The sequence below is a fragment of the Boleophthalmus pectinirostris genome, unplaced genomic scaffold (assembly GCF_026225935.1).
Source record: "Boleophthalmus pectinirostris isolate CB_2022bp ecotype Guang Dong unplaced genomic scaffold, ASM2622593v1 HiC_scaffold_19, whole genome shotgun sequence".
In the NCBI taxonomy this organism is placed as follows: Eukaryota; Metazoa; Chordata; class Actinopteri; order Gobiiformes; family Gobiidae; genus Boleophthalmus; species Boleophthalmus pectinirostris.
In genome coordinates this window covers 9,856,355-9,880,033 of record NW_026571140.1, presented here as the reverse complement: position 1 = coordinate 9,880,033, position 23,679 = coordinate 9,856,355, and the positions used below count along the sequence as shown (strand labels likewise).

At 39.6% G+C, this 23,679-nt stretch overlaps 1 protein-coding gene across 1 annotated transcript in view; it reads left to right on the top strand.

Annotated features, from left to right (window-relative positions):
* The first annotated feature begins 429 nt into the window (after nt 1-429).
* The window catches only part of vstm2b (V-set and transmembrane domain containing 2B), a 49,791-nt gene continuing 26,541 nt past the window's right edge, over nt 430-23,679 (top strand). Inside the window, exons 1-4 of the mRNA XM_020927471.2 lie at nt 430-511; nt 905-1,092; nt 3,337-3,366; nt 5,456-5,915. Coding sequence (XP_020783130.1) covers nt 442-511; nt 905-1,092; nt 3,337-3,366; nt 5,456-5,915 — 748 coding nt within the window. The 5' untranslated portion in view covers nt 430-441. The remainder of the gene's footprint in view (nt 512-904; nt 1,093-3,336; nt 3,367-5,455; nt 5,916-23,679) is intronic.

The window sequence follows — 23,679 nt, the reverse complement described above, 5'->3', positions numbered from 1 at the left end:
GCGGTCGGTGTGCTGCTGGCTTGGCTTGGCTCGGCTGGCTGCTGCTGCTGTCGGTGCTGCGTGTGGGGCTTGCTCTCTCGCTGCTTTTTGCCCACCAGAGGAAACGCTTATGTGATGGGTTTTTGGAGCGGAGCCCAGCACTGCTCCCCTGCTTCGACCGGGAAACGGGCTAACGGCGAAGTTTGCCTCGAAAACAGCGGGGAAATAAAGGGAGACGACTTTGACTTGGATTAAAAACCACTTCTTGGACTTGTCTTTCTTCTTTTTTCCGTGGTCTGAAACATGCTAGCGCTCACGTACGGATTGTACATGTTGCCTGGCTGATGGCTTTACTTGTGGATTGTGCTTCTCCTCTTTTGCCGTATTTGGAGTTATTTGCTCCACATTTAGGTCAAATGACCGTCTAATGTCCGAGCTGCGTGTGACGAGCCATACTGTGACATGGGTAAAACCGGACTCTACAGCCTCCTCTACTTCATCCTCCACTCACCTTTTATCATCTGTGCACATGGTAAGTAATTAACAAAGATTACCCAGTTATTTTGATGGGTAAACGTGAGCTATTCTTAAATGCATGGCGTTGGTTTTATCGTGGTTGAAGGTCATAAAACTGTGGCAAATTGCTTTCGAAATTAAGCTCGAATCTAATGATAGGTCACACGTGTTGTAATAAAATCATTACTTCACCAAAATCCCCCTAAATCACTCAAAATGGGGTGGGAAGCTCCAAAATCGAAAAAAAAAAAAGACGAGTATTTTCTGACAACTGCAGACTGATCCAAAGCAACAGTTTCACATTGGCTCATCCCTGCTGCTGCTGTCTCTCTCTCCCCTCATCTCTCTCGCTCTCTTCCTCTTCTTTTTTCCTCTCCCTCTCTCTATCTCTCATACATATGCACTGAAGCCGCATTTACCGAGGTCCCTAAAGATGTGAGCGTGGGGGAGGGTGAGGACGTGGAGATGCCCTGCGCCTTCAAGGCTGTCAGCGCGGCACCGATGGCTCTGGAGATCCAGTGGTGGTACCTGAAGGAGGAGCAGCCGGAGGAACTGCCTGAAGAGCTGCAGATCAGTTCACCGGCCAGCAGAGCCAAGGTAACCGCAAGGCTCATTCAACGTCAAGGCAGGGGAAAAAGTGCAAATTTATCGATTTTTGATCGAAACAAGCCCCCTCTGTGTAGAAATGAGTGCTCTAGGATTCTTGCATCAAACATAACTGACCTTTAGATAATTCTATATGTCACTGATCTACATTCCCTGAAAAATAGATGAACACGATTTCTATTTGAAAGATTTGAACGGATTTTTGCGATTAGTCACATGAAACACGATGAAAATAAATGTGTTTTGACAGAGTGAGCTTTAAAAAGTACCAAGTAAATGTTAAAAAATGTTTCTTTTGAAAATCTGCAGCAAATAAATCACTCTACTGCACAAAATTCAACATGGCATTACACAATATTGTTACACTACTTGTGCAAAACAATGTAAGACAATACATACAAATGTGAGTGTGTTTTTTCTTTGTGTTTTGCTCTATGACAGGTACATTGAAATCCAATATTACCAGGGCATAGCTTATAACTTATGCATAGAAGACATCACATTATGCAAAATATACATGCAAAAAGATGAAACCAATATGATGACCACGCTACATGCTCCATCATAATGCCACAAACATGTATACATTTTATAACGCTGTAAATAATGATGCTTTTGAGAGAGATTCATCAAAATGGGCCAGTTGGTGAGCCAAAATATTGTTTAGAATCACAGAGATGTGATACCTCTCCCTTTTATGACCCCCCCACCTCCTACTAACACACACTCACACATAATATTATAACGTAAAGTTTAATATCTCGTATGAATGTTCATTTAAAAACATTTTAGGCTTAAATATTTCACATATTTAGTTGTTGAATTATTTATTTTAGAAAATTCTAAATACACAATACAACCAACATGTTACATAAAAAGCCACAATGACCCCAGGCCCTTTTCGGTACAAACAATGAATTATTTTTGGTGAGTCATGAAGCGATTTGATCAAGTCAGCCAGTGGGAGGTCTTTAAAAAACACGGCAAGTAAAACAAACACCAAAACCCATAATATTAAATACCCCCCTCTCAAAGTTAGTAGAGACGAGACCTTCATAAGAAAACTCATGGAATTATTTGTATTCACTGAAAATGGAAGGTTTTTGGTTAGTCATAAAATTCCAATTCAGTTATTTAACATGGGCATACAGAGTTCAGCAGTGCCCTTCAACAATCAGGTACTTTCTGTGGCTGGAATAGTCAGTGCATAGTGCCTTGCCCAAAAACACAACAGCCCTAAGACACAACAACAGTATAGTCTTAGGCAAGTTTCAAACTGGTTACCCTGTTGTTAGTTGTTAAATACTTTACATACTGTGCCACCTCTGTGCCTTTAATTGGTATTGGTGCAACTGTTTTTAAGGAGACTGGTATTCTTATAAGGATTGTGAACAGTTAGAAACTATCATGTTGTATATCAGTGAAGAATTACAGTGTTGCAACAGCATGATTAAAATATAAAAGGTAAATGAGATATTAAATATATCCTTGAACTAAAGAAACATGTTTGCCCTACTCAATAATAATATGCACTTATTCCAAAGGGGCTCAGACCTGTTGCATTGAGATTATTAGTTCTAATCACATACATGAATTCCAGACATTTGCCAACAATTGATTCAGAAACACCGGCGTTTATCCGCTCGTCATCGCACCCCACCGATATGTATCTGACCTTGTGTGCTGTTTTGTTTGTCATTACAATCAGGCATACGCAGCCGAGAGTGCGTGTTGGGTGAGGAGGGCTGAGCGTAGCGGGGCAGGGGGTGGGCGGGGGTACGTGTCAGCGCCACTGCAGAGAGGGCACTTGTTGGTTGGTTATCAACACCATTACATTCCTCTCAGCTCCCTCTGCCTAACACCGCCATGATAGGATACTGTGGCAGGACGCGCTGGGAATTAGTTTTCCCTTCAGCATGACAAATCAGCCCCGAGTCCTTTTTCCCAGTCATCGCCGGAGTCGGGGACAATCACATCTGCGGCGTTTCCTCAGCGGGTTTAAGCACATTAAAACATGCAGCGGGGGAGAGGAGAGAGGGGCGGTATAGGGGGGTAAGGGGGGGTGGAGGGTTATCAATGGTGCCTTTGAGAGAATGCGTGGTACCATCTCTCTTTGCTGCCGTCTGCCTCTGACTGATTGAGGGAGAAAAAAAGCACGTCGTCTCATTGCTAGGGTTATATAACAGCTGATATCTTGTTGCATCTGTGTCATTTCAAACTGTTTTCTTTTTGCAGATTGTTCCAAGGGAGGCCACGAAAATAAGTGTAAGTGCTCACTTTCCTGTTTGCTCACATCTTTTGCTTTACACCAAGTGTAGTAGATTCCTAGAGTTTAAAACAACAAAATCATTCATACAGAATATGTGTCTGCTGCTTGCACACTATCAGAAGGTGGGATGTTATCTATACTGGAGATAGAGCGGGCTTTCATCATCGCAGAGCATTCTGTACTGCTTGCTCTCTAGGTATCCCGGAATTTGCCTAGACTATTTGTTTTCCTCATTGCTGTGAAATAGCAGTGCAATTTGGCCCTGACAGTGAAGTTTAACTCCTGTTCTGTAGGCATATTTCTCTTGCCTCACGCGGACCTTTACTGCAGTGCCATTGTTAAACATGTTTTGACAGGTTTTGCTCTGATAATATGTTACGTTTAAGCCGATAAAGGGCGCCCTTATTAGGGGAAATGGAGGCCGCGTGAACTAATGTGCTGGCCTGCTGGGCAGCTAATACAGTGTCAGCAGCCCATGCTTTTTGATGCCAGAACCTCTGGCTTCAGTCATAAAACATGATCTTGACCTTGTTGGGTTCACACAGCATGCCGGACTCTGCTCATCTCAATGTCTTTCATTCCTTGTTTTTCCATTGCAGCATTTATTATTCAAGAGCACTCTTATTTGTTTGATTTCAGATGTTTGTGTCTGTGTTTGATCTTAGCTTGTATTTGCCTGCACCCAGTCAGCTATAGTTGTTCCAAAGAGAAATGCAACATTTTGTAAATGAGAGACTTGTTGATCTAAACTATTCCCAACAGTAGGCTGTGTGCAATTGGAGAAACAAACAGCAACACCACAGAGACTAAATTGGTTACTGTGTTAAAGAGGGTCAGGCGATATCAATTAAACACTGATCTAAAGCTTACACTACCTCCCTCACTGTTCTGTCCACTGAGGTTTGAGTGACATATGTTGCAAAAAATGACCCAGATTTTGGTTCAGAAGGCCACATTAAATCCTCACTAATGAATTAGCCTGGCCAGCCTGTTTTACTGTAAAAAAGAAAAGTAAACTGTCCCTCATCCGTTTTAGTTTGATTACCAGGGGCCTTGAACAAATGGACTCAGGTTTAATGTCTTCTCATAAAATTTTTGACTGGGTAGAATCAAGGCCCATACTCATGCAGGTCATTTTCATAAAGGACTTACTTCTAAAAATGAGAGTTAGTCTTCGTTAGCTGGACAACATGCAGTTTGCGTGAAACATGCACATACAAATGTTATACACACTGTAGGATAAAATGAGTTTTTAAAGTTACCCAAGCCTTCTTAAGTGAAAATTGTTTTCTTTTAAGACTCAAATACAGATCCTACTGTTTGCCCAGTCAGCCTTTTATACTACGGTGTAGTGTACTAATTTCACACCATAAGCTATTGTTCCAAATCCCTAACACTAACACAATGCAAATAAGCCCCAGGGTTTCCAGAACAATATTTAGGACTGGTGTCAAACTAGTTCTGTGTGACTTTGAATAAACTTGAACTTCTCATTGTTAGTCTATATTTTCTAGTCTGTTGTAGAAGCATACACAGAAGAGGCAGTAAATAATCTTCCACTTTATGATTTACATTGCATTTTTAGAGTTGTATTTAAATCTATTAAAATGTGTATAGCTTATATTTGATATGCACTTTTTTAACAAGGCACTATTATTATCACAGTAATTGCTAAAATATCTTAACAGATTTTCAGTTTTTGTTTGCTGTCCTAATTTTAGTCACAAAAATCTAACTGAACTGATAATAAACTACCCAATAAAAATATTTTGAAACAAAACAGCAATAATGTTTTTATTATTTTGATATAGTAATTTTTTTCTCCTGTCAGCCCTTCTGTCTGTGCATAGATTCAACTTTACTCATATTGTGACTTCTAAAATCCTTCTATAAATGACCTATTCATTTTTAAATGGATCCATCCTGACATCCCCATTTCTATACCAGGGTAAAAAAAAAAAAATCAACAAAACAACAATTTGCCCATGTCACTCAAACAGCACAAGCTTAAAAGATATGATATGATAACCAATAGTATGAGCATTAAGGAACATGGAGTTAAACTGAACTGATGATATTTTCCAGACGGTGCGCGTCCAGGGTAATGCCATCTCGCACCGCCTCAGTCTGTCCAAAGTGAAGAAGGAGGACGAAGGGATCTACGAGTGCCGCGTGTCTGACCTGTGGGCCGACGAGACTCAGGAATTTACCGTGCACGCCACGCTCCGAGTCACCCGCGCAGACGCCATGGTGGCAGAGGAGGCCGTGTCCCACATCCAGAACCGCTGGCCCCTCCGGAATACCAACGCGGGGCTGGGAGCAGGGGGAGGAGTAAGCGGAGGTGGAGCGGGCAGGGCCACATCGGAACCTAGCCCGGGAGGACCTGGAGGGCAGAGGGCAGGAGGGGCCAGGGGCAAAGGGCCACAACAGGCGCAACCGGGCCTCCTGCCCTCCATCTCCTCCACCACTGCCTCCGCAGGGGTGAAGTCGGCCGCTGCCTCTCCTCTGCCAGGTTCTGCAGCACTCTGGCAGCAGCTCGGAGTCGGTGAGTCTCTTCCTGACCCTCAATCAATATCAACATTTTACATCGATTAGACCTAAGCATGGAGGAGCCTACAAGTTTGAGTAGGATGCTGAGTAGACAAAATAGTTATTAACAGAAATCCATTATTGCGTTCACTTCTCCAGACATTATTCAGGATTAAGCCCAACTAAAAGACATGGCTCTGTTTGATTGTGTCATGTTCTGTCAGTGTCACTGATATAATTACAAGGCACGGTTTAAGGTTATTGGTTTTTTACCCAGTGATAGAATTGTATTATTTGCTTGAATGGCATATTAAATTATTTTTGGATTTGTTGTCTAAGGCCAACATGAATTACAAGGAGTGCTACCCATAATGATCCTACAAATTGAAATAATTGTCTTTGAAAATACAGGAAATACAGCTCACAGTTTTGGTTAATAGAATGCCCTTGTGAGAGAAGTGCACATCTGGCTTCATTTTACTACTTAAAATGTTTTTTTTTTATTTTTTTATTTTTTTTTTTATTTTGCAATGCTTTATGCTTTCACCTTAATACAGCTTCCTTCTGGATGATGAAAAGAATATAAAGTCTAAAAAAAAGACTTTGCACTAAAAATCATTTCACTTTTCCTCCTTTCCCTGCAGTGGAGCTAAGATGGATCCCTGCTTCTGCTTTCTACCCTTTCCCCTATTTACTAGCAGCATCGTATTTTCTTCCATCCTAATAAACCTGTGTACGCCTGGTTCTATTTTCAGTTTGTGCCTCCGAATGAAAGATGAATCATTTACCACTGCTCACTGCTAATGACTTCACGTGTTACTAACTGCCACGGACGTGCTAGCAGCAGCGCCTGTCACCACTGCTGCATATAGGAGGGGGTCCGTATTAGCACCATGACCAGTATGGAGAAGTGGGGGCTGAAATATGCCTTATTTTTCACTATGATTCAGCCATTCTAATAGGCCTTTTAAATCTTTCCCACTCATATTTCTCAGCATCACAGCCTTGGAATGCAGGGTATAGAGCCACAGTGACCCCTAGTGGCGTCTAAGAGAATGATGTCTGGTTTCTCTACTGCTCTGCATGCTGCATGTGTCTGGTCACTGGTCGGTATCTGTCTCAAGGTTCTTCTGTCTTAGCGGATCATATCGTGTAGCTTCTGACAGGCTGTTTATCTTTCCCTTGTAGACATTTTTTACTATGTGGCAGTCTCTCTTGTAGCTGTCTCCAAAATCTGATGTTGCTGGCGTGTTTTCAGATGTTCCACCATTTGAAAGTCTCGTCTCAGCACATTCTATATATCTGCAGTTTCTAGTGATTTTTTTCTTTTGGGAGTAGATGCCTATTATTTTAAAAGCCATTATATAATTGTGTTTCTTTTCACAGTGTGGAAAATAAATTGAGGCAGTTTCCACTATTGATTTTTGCTTCACTTATGATTCCTGGCTGTGGATGTCTGCATTATGGCAGATCTGGGGCTAGGGAAAGCTATCAGCAAAGATCAAGTGAAAGGAACACGAGGGAGTGTAGCTGCCAATCAGGTTTTTACATTCATAATTCAGATGTTTAATAGTGCAGAAACTGAGCAACTGTTCACTTGTCAAGAAAAGTAGGACTCAACTCCAGGGAGAATTAAAGTTCGAAACTAGTTATGATTTTGTGTTGCAATTGTAACTGGAAGAGATGAGTTTGTGTGTTGCTTCCACTAAGTGTGAGTTGTTTGCATACAGAAATAGTTTAATAAAAGTGATCCAATATTCTTGAGTACATATCACTTACTGTAATTACTTACTATATTGCTTACACAGCTAGCGTGAAGAGAATTAAAACAGTACAATGCTATAGATACACATTTCTTAGAGACAAATTTTATTATTATTCAAGTACATAGTATCTTTATACACTGCGATAACTAAAGCCAAGCTGCTTCACAAAATGTACACTCACTCTGATTGGTCGAATCCACCTGTTACTCACAAGCTAATGGTGGCTGACCAGTAGGAGGTTTGGGAAAGTGTCTGTGTGCTGTAGAGATCAGGTCATTTGTTTTTAGTGTCAGATTTTTTTGCTACAGCTGTGTACAAAATCAGAAATTGTACCATTCAATGCGTTGGTCATTTCAGGGGCTTTTCCAGCAGGTGAAGCAGAGCTTGCATCAGACAATTGCCACTGATTGCAGGGCAAACAATGTACGCTGACAGACAACCACTCATTTTCATCCACTACGGGAGCTTAGAGTTATTATCCGCTTGTATTTCTGTGAAAAGAGATAGTGAAAGTGCCCAGATAGGATCTAATAACTGCATTTTATGACAGCAGTGAGGAAGTAAAGTAGAAGATGCTTTTGTTATGAAGGTGAGATTTTGGCTTTGAGAGGAGCATGCATATTTCTGCTTCATCCATAGAGGATGCGTCCTTTGATGGCTGAAATGACTGAAACATGACGGAGCCGCTGCATATTCATTGTGTATTCATCTGCTGAGCCACACCTCTGTCACTGGTGCCATCTCTTTTGATCAGGGAGCACTTTGGTTGACTTGTGTATGAACGTGGAACAGGGACTTATTAGTGCCTGTACCAGCAGGTTGCCAGATGGTGCAGCGAAGGAAGGGAGCGAGACGAAGGGAGGGCGCATGCAGAGTTGTAATCTACCTTCTCCCTGCGCCTCTGCCTGCCCCAGTTCTGTTCAATGAAGCATACTTGTGAATAATTAAAACTCATCGAAGACTAGTGGAGCTGTTGCCTGTGCTGAGAGCAGTCATTGAGGCTCATATGCTGCACGGCAGATGCTGCGAGGAGAACTGAGACATGCAAACACAATGTGTTGCTATAAAGGGCCTGTACTTAGCACTCCTCAGCCATGTGTTTGCATTATAGTCGGCATAAGTGCTGGGCTATTCACTCTCCCAAGGGTTTGCCAGAGAAACACGTCTGAATTCAGTGCATCGGATTCTGAAGCACAAACTATGAAGCAGAAATGAAGGCTGTAAATCAGGACTAAGTGTTTCTGATTAATGCTTCATCATAGTGACCTAAAGGTGCACTATGAAACTTTTCTGGTGGGGCGACATCACCGGCTTGTCTGGAGATGTTATTTCTTTGCCCAGAATGTTCCTCATTATGGCAATAACGCATCTGTATTACATTTAATGTATTTCTTTTTGTTTGTCTCCATGGAAATAGACACATTTAGTACCATAAAGTCAAACATAAAGGTGGCGGGCCCTCAAGGGCACATCATTATTAATAAAATATGATTTAACCAGCAATATTTGAATTGTCAAAAGGGAGAAAAAAGGATACATATTTTGTGATTAAAATAACTGCCACTACAAAATATATACCCTTGCATTGTTTAAGTAAGTATCTTTTTATTGTAAGTTTTGTTTTTTTCTTAGTCCCCTGTCTTTACAGAGTTCATCTAAGACTAAAATCTGTCTGAAACTAAGCATTTTGAAATCTTTGGTTGTTGTTTGAGAAAATCTTTAGAGAATTAAATTGAGGCTTAGTAGAAAGGTCAAAAGTTATGTTTAAAAACATTACAACTCACAGAATCACAAAGGCACTCCAGATTTGACTTCAAAACTCTAAAGGCCACCTGCCACATCCACTTGGACAAAAAAAAACTATAATTTGCCCATGAAATGAGCACACTTTCTGATCTTTTACTTGCTATCATTATCAGAAGGAGTCAAGAATAAAAGCCTGATTGATTTGCCATTCACTGGGATTAGACTGAATTCTTGCCTTCACTCAACAGGCTGTTGAGGGACAAAATGTCGGCTCTAAGTGATAGGTGCTTGTGGAGGTGATGGAGGTATTACAGTTGCTCTGATATGTGCTGTTCTTGGTGGGTGAGCTGTAGAATTTGAGGCGAGCGTTAAGCTTCTGTTCTCAGGGCTTTGATCACTCTTTCAAAGGCGCCTCACATGGGCCAGGGAGAAGACTTTATCAGAGCTGAATGAGACTCTTTTCTCACTCCAGCCCCTGCAGTCTGCCTGTCAGGGGATCATCAGGTTGCCTATTAAAGCCATCACGTCAAAGCTGCAACTCAGATCTGAGAATGATTGACACTTTGATGTTTATTTGTGTACGTGTCATTTGGATAATGCTCGCACAATATAGGCAGTGAATTCATTTTATAGGGCTCATGCCTATTTGTAAAGGTGCTAGATTAGACTAGCAAGACTTACGCTGCTTCGTAACAAATCTGGAGTTGTTATTTTGTTTGTTTGTTTCAATCTGGAAAATTCCAGTGTGAAAACTGAGAGAGAATTCCTCTACGTTGTAAAGTCCACTCAGCTTCCTCGCAGTTGAAAATTTGTCAAATTTACTTCACTACGGTGCACCTCACTCTTGAAGTTGTTTTTAATTTTCCTTTGAACTACCGCACTTCTTAGTGCACAAGCAGTAATAAAGTCCATGCAAATAGTTTATTGAGGATAGAAGTATTTTGATTCACTCTGCAGTCTGCTGTGGCTAACAGTAGGTGTGCAGGTAGGTTTTACAGCCTAGAAACATTTGATTTTGTTAAACAGCTATTGCAGTTTATCTTTTATCAATAACCAAACAAAAGCAAGCATTTGTTGAGTAATACCCCTTCCGTGTAGCATTGAATAAAAAGTCTGTTAAGAAAGTATATTGTATTTCAATAACAGTTATATTCTAGTGAGTATGGGATTTTGCTCTCCCTTCATGAAATATAAAAATGTGATATTTGAGTCTGTTCTCGTTCCCAGTAGACAATTTATACTGACACAGGTTTGGTCAATACAGCTTGTGCTGAACATGACCTTTAGCCACACATCCTTATAGTATTTCTTGATGCATGCGTGATTTATGAAGCAGGCATTTCTCTAGGCCATGAGCATATTCTATAGGAGTCCAAAACATATTCTTCCTGACATTTTTGCATTGCCTATAGTTTGTTCTGTTCCTCAGAAACATGAATACAAATGTACTGATTGAGAATTATGAAGAGCATTTTGGTGAATTTTCAACAATTTGTTATTGTTTATTTACAACAGTATGATCTTGTAAATTATATTCCAGACACTAACCCTTCCTTTTATGCAGAACCCAGGATCTAAATATTTGCCCTGGATCAAAATATCAGAAAATAAATTAAGTCAACCTTTTATTTTTCTGTTGGTAAATGTTTAAAAAGTTTCTGATTACATCCTTGAAGTTTTCTCAGTTTGTCAGGCAATTCAATTAAAAACTGTCTAGCCTCTGAATCCCTTTTTGCGTTTATTTTTCCAGCTCTAACAGAAAAGTCCTCAAAACAAATGTTGAGTTGATTTAGCGTGCAAACATCTCATTATGTCATTTCAGATGCTTGCGTTTGCCATGTTCTGTTTAATTGGGACAGGTTTAGAACAAATAGAACTCTTTTGGAGGCATCTGTTCTGATCAGCTTAAACGATTGTAATGATGCAGCCCCTGAAGAAAACCTAGGCTTGGGGGGAGGGGAAATGAAAAGTAAGGATTGCAATTGGTCAAAAGAACACCATGTAAAAATGCAGCAAGTAGAGACTTGGCAACAGCTTAAGCCTCACTAGACATATGTAGTACATTCTGTATTCCTCTGTAAGCCCTAGGATTTGTAATTAAAACCACATTCTCATTAGTGATTAGCAACAAAGTTTTCAAGTTACGTGTTCACTGCTCATTTATGTAACTTGCATCTGTGCTGCTGTGGTGATTAATGATGGAGCACATGCAACATCAGCGGTTAATACTGTGCTGCTCTTAGGCCTACTACACAATTCACATTGATTCCCTTTTTCAATTGTTTCAACTACATTTTTAGGTACATGGCACAAACTCCAATTGAGTAAAAACAACTCCTTCACAGTGAGTTTTAAACCCAAATGCTGTAAACGAAATGTTGTTTATGCACTTGTCTTTCAGATTGGTTTTATTCAAATGAGATTGGTTTGTGTTAGTGTGAATGTACCATGAACTGCACATCGCAAATGAGAGTGCCTATTTTCATTTCATTTAGAATAACAGCTATAAAAAAATATATTTTTTACCAGCTTTCAGAAAGTTATGTGTATATTTCAAACTAGTTTGTAGTAAAATAGATTTGTGTACTTGCAACCTGTTAACATAAGACAATCCAGTTAAGAGTATGTGTTAATGTGTATTTTAATGTATTTTTAGCAGTGTATTGATGGTTTTTAGATTCTAGGTGAATATGTCATGCTCCAAAATGAGGGGAAAGAGACAGATTTTCCTATTGATTACATTGCACTTTCCTATGAAATATCTACGAGGTAAATTCACAAATGTTGAACCTGATCATTTTGATTAGTGACTAGACCCAAGAACTCACTGTATTGCAACAAATATCTGCATTTTAACAATATCAATTTCAGCTGCTCCCATCTGTATTAAATATTATAGGCCTATGGAATGTTGTGATGTCGTCTGAAACCCAGCAATAGTTTTCAATTGATATATTACTCAATTTCACGCAAAATGCTGCTCAGCCCTTCTCCAAGAATATTATAAAGTCCTATAGTAAAGCATACAAGCTAACCACTCTGCAAACATGCTCCCTTAATCCAGTTATGTTATAGACATATGATCCAATTTAAACCTATAGCTCCTGAAATAGAACGTAGGGCTAAACCTCCGGGACATTTGATATGAACCTTTGAATACAAATTACCAGGCTTCTTTATATTCACCACTTTTATGAACTTGGCAGGATGTCCCCTGGCTGCTACATTAAGCTTGAACTGTTTAGTCACAACACATTTCTAATTTCAGCCCAATTAATTACACAGCCGTCCGGTGGAGAGCTTCCCCCTCTTCCCAAATTCACTTTAATCCATTTCATGAAGCAGCTAACAACGGGATCATCCAATTTCCGAGTCACATAGGGGTGCCAACATGCCGTCCGGATTAAAGTGCTGCATTGTAATCATTCCATTCTTGACACTGTTTTAGCTGACTAGACGACCCCAGATAACATGCTTGCCAGCGCAGTCAGCGTGTATTCATCTCCCCTTTTCCATCCCTGGTGGAATGACTTACACAGAGCACACATACTGTCTTTACTTGACTGAACTCGGTAGAATTTGCAAATCAGTAGCAGATTATCTTCTCTGCGGTAAATCTTTGAAAATCTAGTTTCCACAAGGTCCCTAAGAGACCCTGTGTCACAGTTTGCAGCGAAAGTATTATTTGATGCCGTATAAATGATACATTCCTAGTGCACAAAATGGAGACTAATATATAGCAAGCAAGCAGCACAAAGACAGAATGGTGGGCCGGGCTTATATAGGCTTTTATTAAAGGCAAGGATGCGTCGTGATTCTTAAAGGGCTAACTTAATTCGGTGTCCATGGTGTAATGCTATGGCTAACATCTGTCATCTGACCTGGCATTATCTTTAACCTTTACAAATGCAGCGGCCTTTCTGCGGATACCCCGCGCAAGGCATTAGCATACATTAGCGGCTCTTGATGCAAATGGAAAGGTACAGCGCCATATAGTTGAATTAGGCTTTGAAATGTGAAATGCTGAAGGTGCACAGAGGGAGGGTGCCCGAAGAACCGCGGTGAAGGAGAGGAAAGTGTTTTTGTCCGTCCTAATCCGAGAGTCCAAAGGAGTTTCAACAAGAGGGTTTTTCTTGTAGACCACATGGCCGACCCTTCACTCAAACACGGTCCCATTAGGGCATGATGGTATGGGGATTTTCTGCATGTGTGGTTTTTCAATTACGCTGCTGACTGTATCTCAAGCCTCAGAGTACAACTGCGCCATTTGATTCCCACATCTGCATAAACAAAAGCTATGTTTCGCTGGAAGTTTTGGCATTTCAAAACCCCAGCTGAATTTGTTCAGGTGATTTTTCTTGTGCACCACCTACGTCAAAATACAAGAAACAACATTTTCCCTGTGCAAATACAAGAGGACTAATAGAAGGTTTGTTGCTTGTATTTACTTTTGCGTATTAGCCCCTGGTAGAATCGTTTTGAGGTAAACTTTAGACAACATTGTGCTGCTCCCAATCACAGAATCCCCCACCATTTCCACGAGATGAGACACGAGATTGGGTCCATGAGAATAAGACAAGTAAATTGTGCAGTTCAGTTCGCAATTTTGACATTACCATTTTGATTTATTTTATTCATTTTTTTGCTGTTATGGTAGCGCTGCTTTTTGGAACCACACCTTCTCAAGAAATGTAACTTCTCAGGACTCAAAGGTGCATTGCGCAACTTTTCTGGTGGAGTGTCTGTCACCTGTTTGTCTTTTTGTCTAGATGTTATTGCTTTGTCTATAATGTTCCACGACAGAGATTAAACTAATCTTTCTCAAGGGAGACACCTATGGGCTACATTACAGGTCAGGTCTGTGGAGGGGGCAAACCTATGCACAGACAGAATTATTGTATTTTTGAGCAATAGAAACCCACCCTAATGAATAACTGCTAGATAGATGTGTTTAATGTTATGGAACAGTCCTGGAAAAGCAATAAGATGTCCATGGAGACAAACAGGTGATGGACCCTCCTCCTGAAAAGTTGCGTAATGCACCTTTAATCCCTTTTTTGTCCATGGGAAATTCTTGTGGAAACTTTGTCTTGCAAGATCTTGTCACATCAACAGCTTTTAGTTAATATTTTTGCATCATGTGGCAATTTTCAGAAACCTTGTTGTGGATATTGAACACTACTGTATTTTCTTGGACTATAAGTCGCTCCAGAGTATAAGTTGCACCAGCCAAAAAATGCATAATGAAGAAGAAAAAAACATATATAAGTCACCCCAGAGTATAAGTCACACTTTTTGGGGTAAATTTATTTTAGTCCAGGGCATTTCATCTTGAAAGACAAGTTATAGTAATAACAATAGAACAGAGAACAATACAGTAGGCTGTTAACGTCACATATGAACAGTTCTTCAGATCCAGAATCTTCTGCGTAGCTGTTGTCAGACTCAGCATCAGTTCCAGTTAGAATTATTCCAGCCTTTCTGAATTCGTACAGGATGGTTTCGGTTGTCACTGAAGTTCAGGCTCTGTCGATCCATTCAATGACTTCCAGGAAAGTTGCATGATGCTCCCTTCCGGTTGTCACAAGTTTCTGACTCACTCCAAACTTTCTTTCAGCTTTCTTAATTACATGTTTTGGCTGCATATTTCACTACTTGCAGTTTGTCATTTTCAAAACATGATTTTCGTTTTGGGGGCTTTGTATTCAGTCTTCTCAGTTGTCTCAGTTCGTACAGAAGTAATGGTACGATCGACTGACATGACTCTAGACAGGAAAACGGCTCTTTCTGCAGGAGACATGTGCAGTAGGGCCAAGTGACAGTGGTACAGGACTAACAGGAGCAGCAGATACTGGCACACAAGCCTAGAGCGCCTTTTCGCAGCTGTCAGTATGAACGTTTTAATATATAAATCACACAAGAGTATAAGTTGCAGGACCACCCAAACCATGAAAAAAGTGTGACTTATAGTCCGAAAAATATGGTACTAGATTTCAAATGAAAGGTTGGGGCAAAGTTATAAAAAAATCAGCAAAGAAGTGTCTGAGAGAGCGCTCACACCTGTCACTTTTGGTTACGTTAAAATTACTCAGGGATGTACGCTTGAATATGTCAGAAAGCTGTCATCAAAAACTCTGCATCCAGTGTGCTCTTCCAAATAAACTCTGGCCTCAATCAATTAAAATGTAAATGCTGCACTGACCAGAAACATTCAAATGGGCCAAGTTGAGATGAGCGCTACAACATGACTGGGAAACGGTCCAAATAATGAGTACAGGCCAAATGAGAAGCCATAAATAGGTAACATGCTTATTAGTATCGGCTCCAAGCACATATATAACAACCATATTTACATAGCTGCCAGATGCAGATCCAAAATAGATAATATATCTTTTTAGCCACTTAAAGGAAATATGAGTGAAAACTTTGAACATTCCCTTAGAATTTTGTTGGGTGTTTCTAAAATCACCCAGAAAACAACCTGATGCAGCAATAATAATGCTCATTTAAAGAAGGGATATTATGCAAAACATTTTCTATCATGTTATAACAAAATGCTTTAAGTGATTTTATGTGTCATGTATGCATGTTTGAGTATTTTTGCGACCTCTCCTAGGTACTGTTCAAACCCTTCTTACAGTTAGCAGTACTATCCTGTCCAAGTCTCAGCCGACAAGCCTATATAACCCATGCTCCCGCACAACAATTTTCCATAAAATGCAAAAGAGAGAGAGAGAGGTACTTCCCTGATCCAGAGGGAATTTAAAGTTTTGCTGCAGCAAACTGTTGCAGTTGAGAGGAAGAGTCAAATGTGTCACTCCTCTGTGTTCTGCACACTGGGCCTCAGCAGCGTCCAGGGGGAGCCAGGTAAACACAACAGAAAGGCCTTGTTCTTACTCCACTCTAGTGTTTCAGTTAGTGATGAAATGATGAAAATGATGAAAGGCATGATTCAAAACAACACACTACAACTTCACAAACCTGATGCAATGTGCAGTAATTAATGTTACTACTATTACTGTAATACTCCCCTTTAAAAGATATAATGTGGTATAAATGAAGGCTATTGACAAATTATAGTGATGTTTGCTTTTGCATATCACATCTCCATTTGGTTGAAAAAGTTACTTTTATCCTTGAACTATACACATAGCAGCAGGTGATAATTTAGAATTTACAATATTACAATACGTGACCACTTTGTTACAGTGTTTATTAAAAACACACATGCATACATTTCATGAATACTACCTCTAACCCTCTCGCTATTAACTTGATCTGATTAGTGCATCACTTTTAGAAGTATTTGAATGAATCCCTAGAACAACTGTAGCAATGGTTTTTATGTGTATATATCCAAAATAAGGGAAGCAGAGGTCATGTGTAAAACTCCCACTAATTAGTTTGTCACTCTTTTCCTTTCACCTTGAATATTTTATATTTTTTACCCTTCAGTGGAGCTATAGCTTTGTTGCATACTCCATACTATCCTGTGTTACCAGAAGCAATAGTGACCTCTGACTCTGCCTTGAATTGCGCTTAAAAAAATCTGTCTTTCCGAGGTGTAGTTTCAGTAGTTGTCAAGTTTGATATTCAAGGTTTCTTTTTCTCCGGGACAAAAACAGGCTGCATAAGATGAGTTTGACTTTAGTGGCCCACAGCCATTTTCACATCTCATATCTGAACGGGGCCTGATTAATATTGCCATGGTGTGTGCACTGATATTTTCACATTTGAGTCCTTGAGTGGACTGTCAAGCGGGCAGCCTGCTCATATCTGCTCCCCACTAAATCAAATGGAGCTTAAGAGGCTCACTGACACTTTCACTATTGACAGAAAAACCCAGAGGAATCCATCCCTGAGTTCAAACATTCTCCCCCGTTTCGAATGAGGTGAATCTGCCCAAAGTATTCGACAACAGTTGAAGGTTAAAAAGCGTGGCGAAATTGAAAGATTACCTCTCATGCACGCGCCCGCTCCAGCGCCTTATCCACTGCAATAACAAGCAACGGCGTTGGTGAGCGGAGGGGAGGAGAGCTTGGAAAACGCCGGCATCTGTCACTTTTTTCCCCGCAATGTCATCTGACTGAGTGGCAGAAACAATTAATATGGCCGGGGGAGGGGGCCGATAAGGTGGCAGGTGTCTGGAATTGCCTCTCGTATTTTCATTTCTCATCTGTAGTATTGGTGGCCTCGCCTGGTTATAGATAAACGGGTCCCCTATCCTCCTCGCTGTCCGTCACAGAGGCGAGCTTTATGCACAAATCGCCTCGCATCCGTCAAGAGTGCAGAGCGGGAAAGCTAGCTATCACATGACCAAGCGAAGTGTACAGGAGTTAGCTCCAGCATAGCCATCAGTCATTGTCACTTCAAATTATTCACTGAATGCGGCTGAAAAGTTAAGGAAGCTATAGAGGGGAAAATACTGGAAAAGCTCCAAGGGAATCGAGTTAAAAATAGGTTACATACATTGACTATATTTTCAAGGGCCCACGTAATGCAACACGGATTTTTTAAATGATGTAGGTGACATACTGGAGGTTTTTTCTCAGATTGATCAATTCTTTTTTCCCCTTTCAGGTTAAAAATAAGAACGTTTATCTCATGAAGCACAACAGACTTCATCAGTGCCTTTTAACAATTAAAAAAGAAAAATCTATTCATACCTCTGAAGACCTCCTGCTTAAAAATGGTCCAAGCTAATTGACTATTAATTATTTTTAGCCCTTGTACTGCCTGTTAGCAACAGTGATGTTTTGTTGCCTCACCAGCCAGTCCCTTCTATATTCTGTAAGTCTGGAATCAGATCATAGGGCGTGAAAATCTTCTGCCCAAACTTGAGACGATCCAACCACAGCTGCTAGTTTGTAACACGTCTCTCAAAGGAAGACATCTCCACTTGAAAATTCTCATAACTTTCAGAACAAAATATATAACTTCTTTTGCCTGATATAAGTAATAGTGTGGTGTTTCAAATGTTGACTCTGCAAAAATCTGTTGTTTCTCAGTCCTTTTATGCAGTCCTTTTTGGCATACATGTTTGTTTTTGACACAAACAGAGCATGCATCTCTTTGATTGGTTAATCCACCTGTCAATCACGCCCTCTGAAATCAGGGAGACGGATACGGCTCTAGATCCACTCATGTTTGTAAAGTTTTTTCAAAGCATGTGGTTTTAACCAGCACACATAAATAAAAGCTGAAATACTAGTTTTCTTGTTTTTTTTACTAATACATTATTGCAAGATATAAAACACTTGAAATCCCAAAGCTTAGGTGGTAGTAGTAAAAAAAAACAAAAAAAAAAATATAACATCTAATAATGTATTTTTTCAAACATTGCATTCACATTCACAATCTCTTAATCCTTGGTACTTTCACAATCCCTTAAAGGCTTGATATATTTAAAATAAAATAACTGTGTTTTTACTACATACATAACCTCAGGCTCACGGCAGATTGATATGAATGCCACTCTGAATAGAGTTCTACATGTTATCAATCTGGGTGGGCTCTTGCTGAAAGCGATAGGAAAACATGGAACGCTATGATGATTATTTTAATCTGATTGGTCGAAGCGCCACAGCACGCCAAAAAATCCAAAACTTTTGTTACATCCAGTAGTGAGAAAAGCACAGACATCTCCCTGTCCACAAATACAAAGCAGTTAAATACATCTGTGTCACCATGTTTGCTTTGGCTCTTTTGGGTGCTTGGCCAAACCTCAATGCCCACCCTGTCCACCCGCCTGATTAACTTTACAGCGTGTCTCTCAAGATGGATTCTCGTGAGTCTGTAAACTCACATATATCACAAGAATCAATTTTGCTGTGCAAGGTTACAATATACATACCCCACAAATAATGATGTTCACGAAAAGTCACTTTAGCGTAGTACACGTGTTTCTAACCTATTCAAAAATAAACTACTTCTCAGAAACTTTCTAAAATGTATATATTCCGCACACTTATTACACTGACATTACAGTTTAAGGTCAGCAGGATAACATTGTGATATGTGAATGGCAGCCCGTAATGTCTGGGACAGCTGTGCCCTGCAGATAAAGATACTATGGAGCTTCATACACCAGTGGTTCAGACAGCCATTCCTTGCTCACCAAGTCTTGTTTATGGCTTTCTGTAGATGGAATTACATTTTCATTCAACTTCAATGATGCAGCGATAAAGACCTTCTCACTATATCTGAAAACATAATAAAAGATAATATTGCCATTTGCAAATAGATTTTAAATGCTTGCATTGTGAGGCAGGAAGCGTTGGAGGTACTGAAGTGTGGAATGAAAGCTGATTTTGTCTTATGATGTCATTTGGCTAAATTGCTATTTTTACCTTTGCAGTTAAATCATATGTCCCTAAATGAACCACCTACAGCTGTTAGGACAATGGCAGCTGAGATTAATATGACATCTGTTCAAAGTGTATTTTGTGGTTAAGATCAAGTATAATGAAATTGTCTTCCAGATTACACAAGTGGATAGAATTAGAGGTGGATGGCTTTGGTTAATCTGTCTATAGCTGTGAGTGTTTGAAGATCATTTATTTTAAATATTGAGTCCACATCACAAAAGCCTCTGATTGCACATGTTTGTGGTAATTACACATAGATTAAAGCACATTAACCACCTGTCATTTTGATTAATGCAAACAAGTGCATAGCCATGCCTTATGTTCCACATTAAATTACTGTAAACAGCCATCATGAACAAGACGTGGATCATTACACAAGCACTTCATCTGTTGCTGTGTCAGCTAAAGTTTCCTAATGCTAGCTAGGGAAATTTGAGCTAATCTGTACATAAGCATTCTATCCTAGGCCTGCCAGGCTACATGTGCTGAGACACTCAATATACACAGATATATTCAGTGCAGCATAATTAAAGTACAATAAAATTCTGTGTTTAGTTTATATCATTTACACAAGCAGTGCTCATGGTCTTGGCAAGATGACATGTCCCTGAAAACCAAATGAACTTAATGTCACCTACTTTTAAAATAAACTCTCAAAAGCTCCTCTTGATGTTTGGGATAAGAGACCTCAGTGAATGAGCTCTTCTCCTTCATGATGGAGCGTCTACAAACATTGAATTTGAATACCAGCTGTGATGACCAGGCACACTTTAGTCCAGAGGGGTTTTGCTTTCCTCAAGCTGCCATCCCTCCTGTTATTATTATATTCTATTTATTCTTGTGTTTTAACTGCTTAGTGTGCTTGAACTGCCCCTAGCTGGTAAATAATATTACTTTTATTAGTAGACTTTTACTAAACATACCAAAATTACGTTCTTTTCACCCCCACAGTAAAATTCTCCCTTCTAAAATGCTCTGAGCCTGCCTTTGTGGAGTCAGTAAGATGAGAAAAAGCTTATACTGTATGTCATATTTATGTAGTATTTATGAATGTATTATGCCCCAACATCATTAAAACAGTTGTGGTGTGGTGGTTTTTAATCCACCCAGTGTCACTATCAACTATAGGACTATCATAGGCTCTGCAATAAAGGGACACTGGATTTTTGCCCCTATTAACTGATATCAACTTTAGCTTAATGTTCTTCCATGCTGAAGAAGATGACTGTCTTATTAAGTGTACTTTTAATATCCTTCATGTTTGTTAAATGGCTATTAATCATATATCCGGGAGCGGTAGGGGCACTGAAGGGATAAAATAGAACATAATTACATAATTAGCATGGGGCAGATTGACGCAGACAGGAGCTGGCGCATCAAATCAAGTGGATTTCTCCCCCTGTCATGCCTGCATATCTGTGGTGCTGAACTGAACTGGATGGTGTGTGGTGCTCTGTCGGTAAAGATTGGACCGGTTCATTCTAGATTGCTGATTGTAGTGGTGTGGTATGTGGTTAGATGGCATCTACTGTGCAGCTGATTATGTTCATTTTAGGCATTATAAATGACTGGCTTGCACAAGCACTCCGGTAGGCTTAGAAAGAGAAAGAAATGAACACAAAGGAGAAAAAAAAAACATAAGCTTAGTATACAATGGGTTCAATAATCAGCATTCATTTGCACTTTAAAAGTTATGATTATAAAATGGTAGAAATGAATGAAATCTCTGCTCAAACACAAAGAAAATGTGTTTTGTAATAAATAAAAAAAGTATATATACATGACTACTGCTCCTACTAGAGATTAATGAATATGTGTATGTTTTTGTTCAGAATTTTGAGTGACCACTGATGAGTATTTTTGGGCAGATTTTTTCCTTAGATTGTTTAAACAAACTCACACATGGGCTTATTTTACTACAAACTCGATTAGAGAGCAGTGCAGTGTAGTCACATTTTTGCAATACCTTTTTTTAGATGGATAAAGCTTTATGCATATATTGTTCATCATGAATATGCAGACAGCTTGTCGGCCAAACAAAATACTGGCCTCTGCTAAACTGTGCAAATATCAGCTTGATATATCACCAAATTGATATATTGGTCTATCTAACTACCACCAGTTTGTTTTACGGTTGCTGTTTTTTTTTATTTTGGATAGCCCCTTTTGAAAGCACTATATTTTCTGAAAGGACGTAAGTAAAATAAATGCTAGTATTACTGTAATGGGTCCTTCAGAAGTACCCCTCACTATTGAACTCTTCACAAAGGGAATGCAATGCACAGTTTACGGCCTGAAGAGTAAAGGGCAAATAAGTCCAAACTGAATTCAAACTACACCATACTGTCTCTCTCCTATAGAAATGGCAGCATTGCGAGTGTGTATTTTTGGAAACGGCATTTATTTCTCACAATTTGCCATGGCTCCACAAGCCTTTGGAGAGTTGCAGAGGAGGCTTATGAAAAGGGCAGGAGGAAGACAAAATCTACTGAGACAAAGTGAGACAGTGAGACTGACTGACGCCGGCCTGGGCATGAGAAAAGCCCGTTCCTGTGGGAATGAGCCCTGACAGCTGCTGCACCGCTGTGTCCACACCAATGTGCGTTTGAGGGCTCCCAACTCCAAGACATACTATACAAGTTAAATCACAAGGGCAGAAGAGATTAGTATGCCCATTGGTCAAGGGCAGCAGATAAAGATTATTTTGGTAAAATTCCATTGGTAATTTTCTGGATAAATTGATTAATAATTGTCCAACAGCAAAGTTTGTCCATTATTGACGGGGATTGTCAGATGGATCGAAAAATTTACATTCACGGAGCAGAACTGAACCTTTCCTGAATATGTTTAGAATAGAACTGTATCAGAACAAGAACCAGTGTAAGAGCACATAGACTAGTGTACGCCCATGGAACCACGGGACCACTGAGGGATTACGTAGATATAAGACACCAAATGGGAATAATGTACAAAATTGCATTCTATTGTATAAAGAAAGAGTGCTTTTAATTATAATTATGGCATTGGAATCAGTATTGAGTCTATTCCGTAGTACTGAAATCGACACCGAAATAACACTACTATTGACAACATATTAGGAATATAACAATATCCAAATCTCTCTGTACGATGTTGTCACGATATGCATCTCACGGTACGATATTTATTGCGATATTTTGGAGAGGCTAATGTAATTGTAGATAGGACGCATTTTGATGTGAATTATTTCCATCATAATCCCAAGAATTCAGGTAAAAAACATATTTCTTCATGTTGTCTGCACTGAAATGAATCATGGGATATGTTGTTCCTAGAGATGTAACAGTAACTGACATATTGTGATGAATATTGTGTACTGATATTGTATCATCAAAGTTCTCACAATAATTACAAGTCTCTTTGCTTAAATTAAGAGTTATGGTGCAGCAATAGCTAAAAAAAAGATAGAGGGAACTACATAGACCATGATCCTTTGCTCCATTTCAGTGTAGACTCAGTTCTAAGCACTTTTAAGTCTGAGTTCTTTGGATTAAGTCTTGTCAAGGCAAGAGGAAAAAGCATATTCAATTTTGTTAGCATCCACAAAATATCGCAGTAAATATCGTACCGTGAGATGTTTATCGTGAAAATATTGTATCATGAGACTTGGATATCATTACAACCCTAGTAGTTCACTATGTTTATAAGCTGTTACTACTATAAAACCATGCATTTAAGCAAAGAAACTTCTATATTGTGACAGCCCAAGATATTATTGTGAGACTCTTGACGATACAGTATCACGGTATTTCAGTTACTGTTAAATCCCTACAAAATATACTTGCAATATTTCTTGACTATCAGTCTGAAACGTATCTTTAATGCTTGTGGTTGAGGTTGCACAATACGGATTGTAATGGAT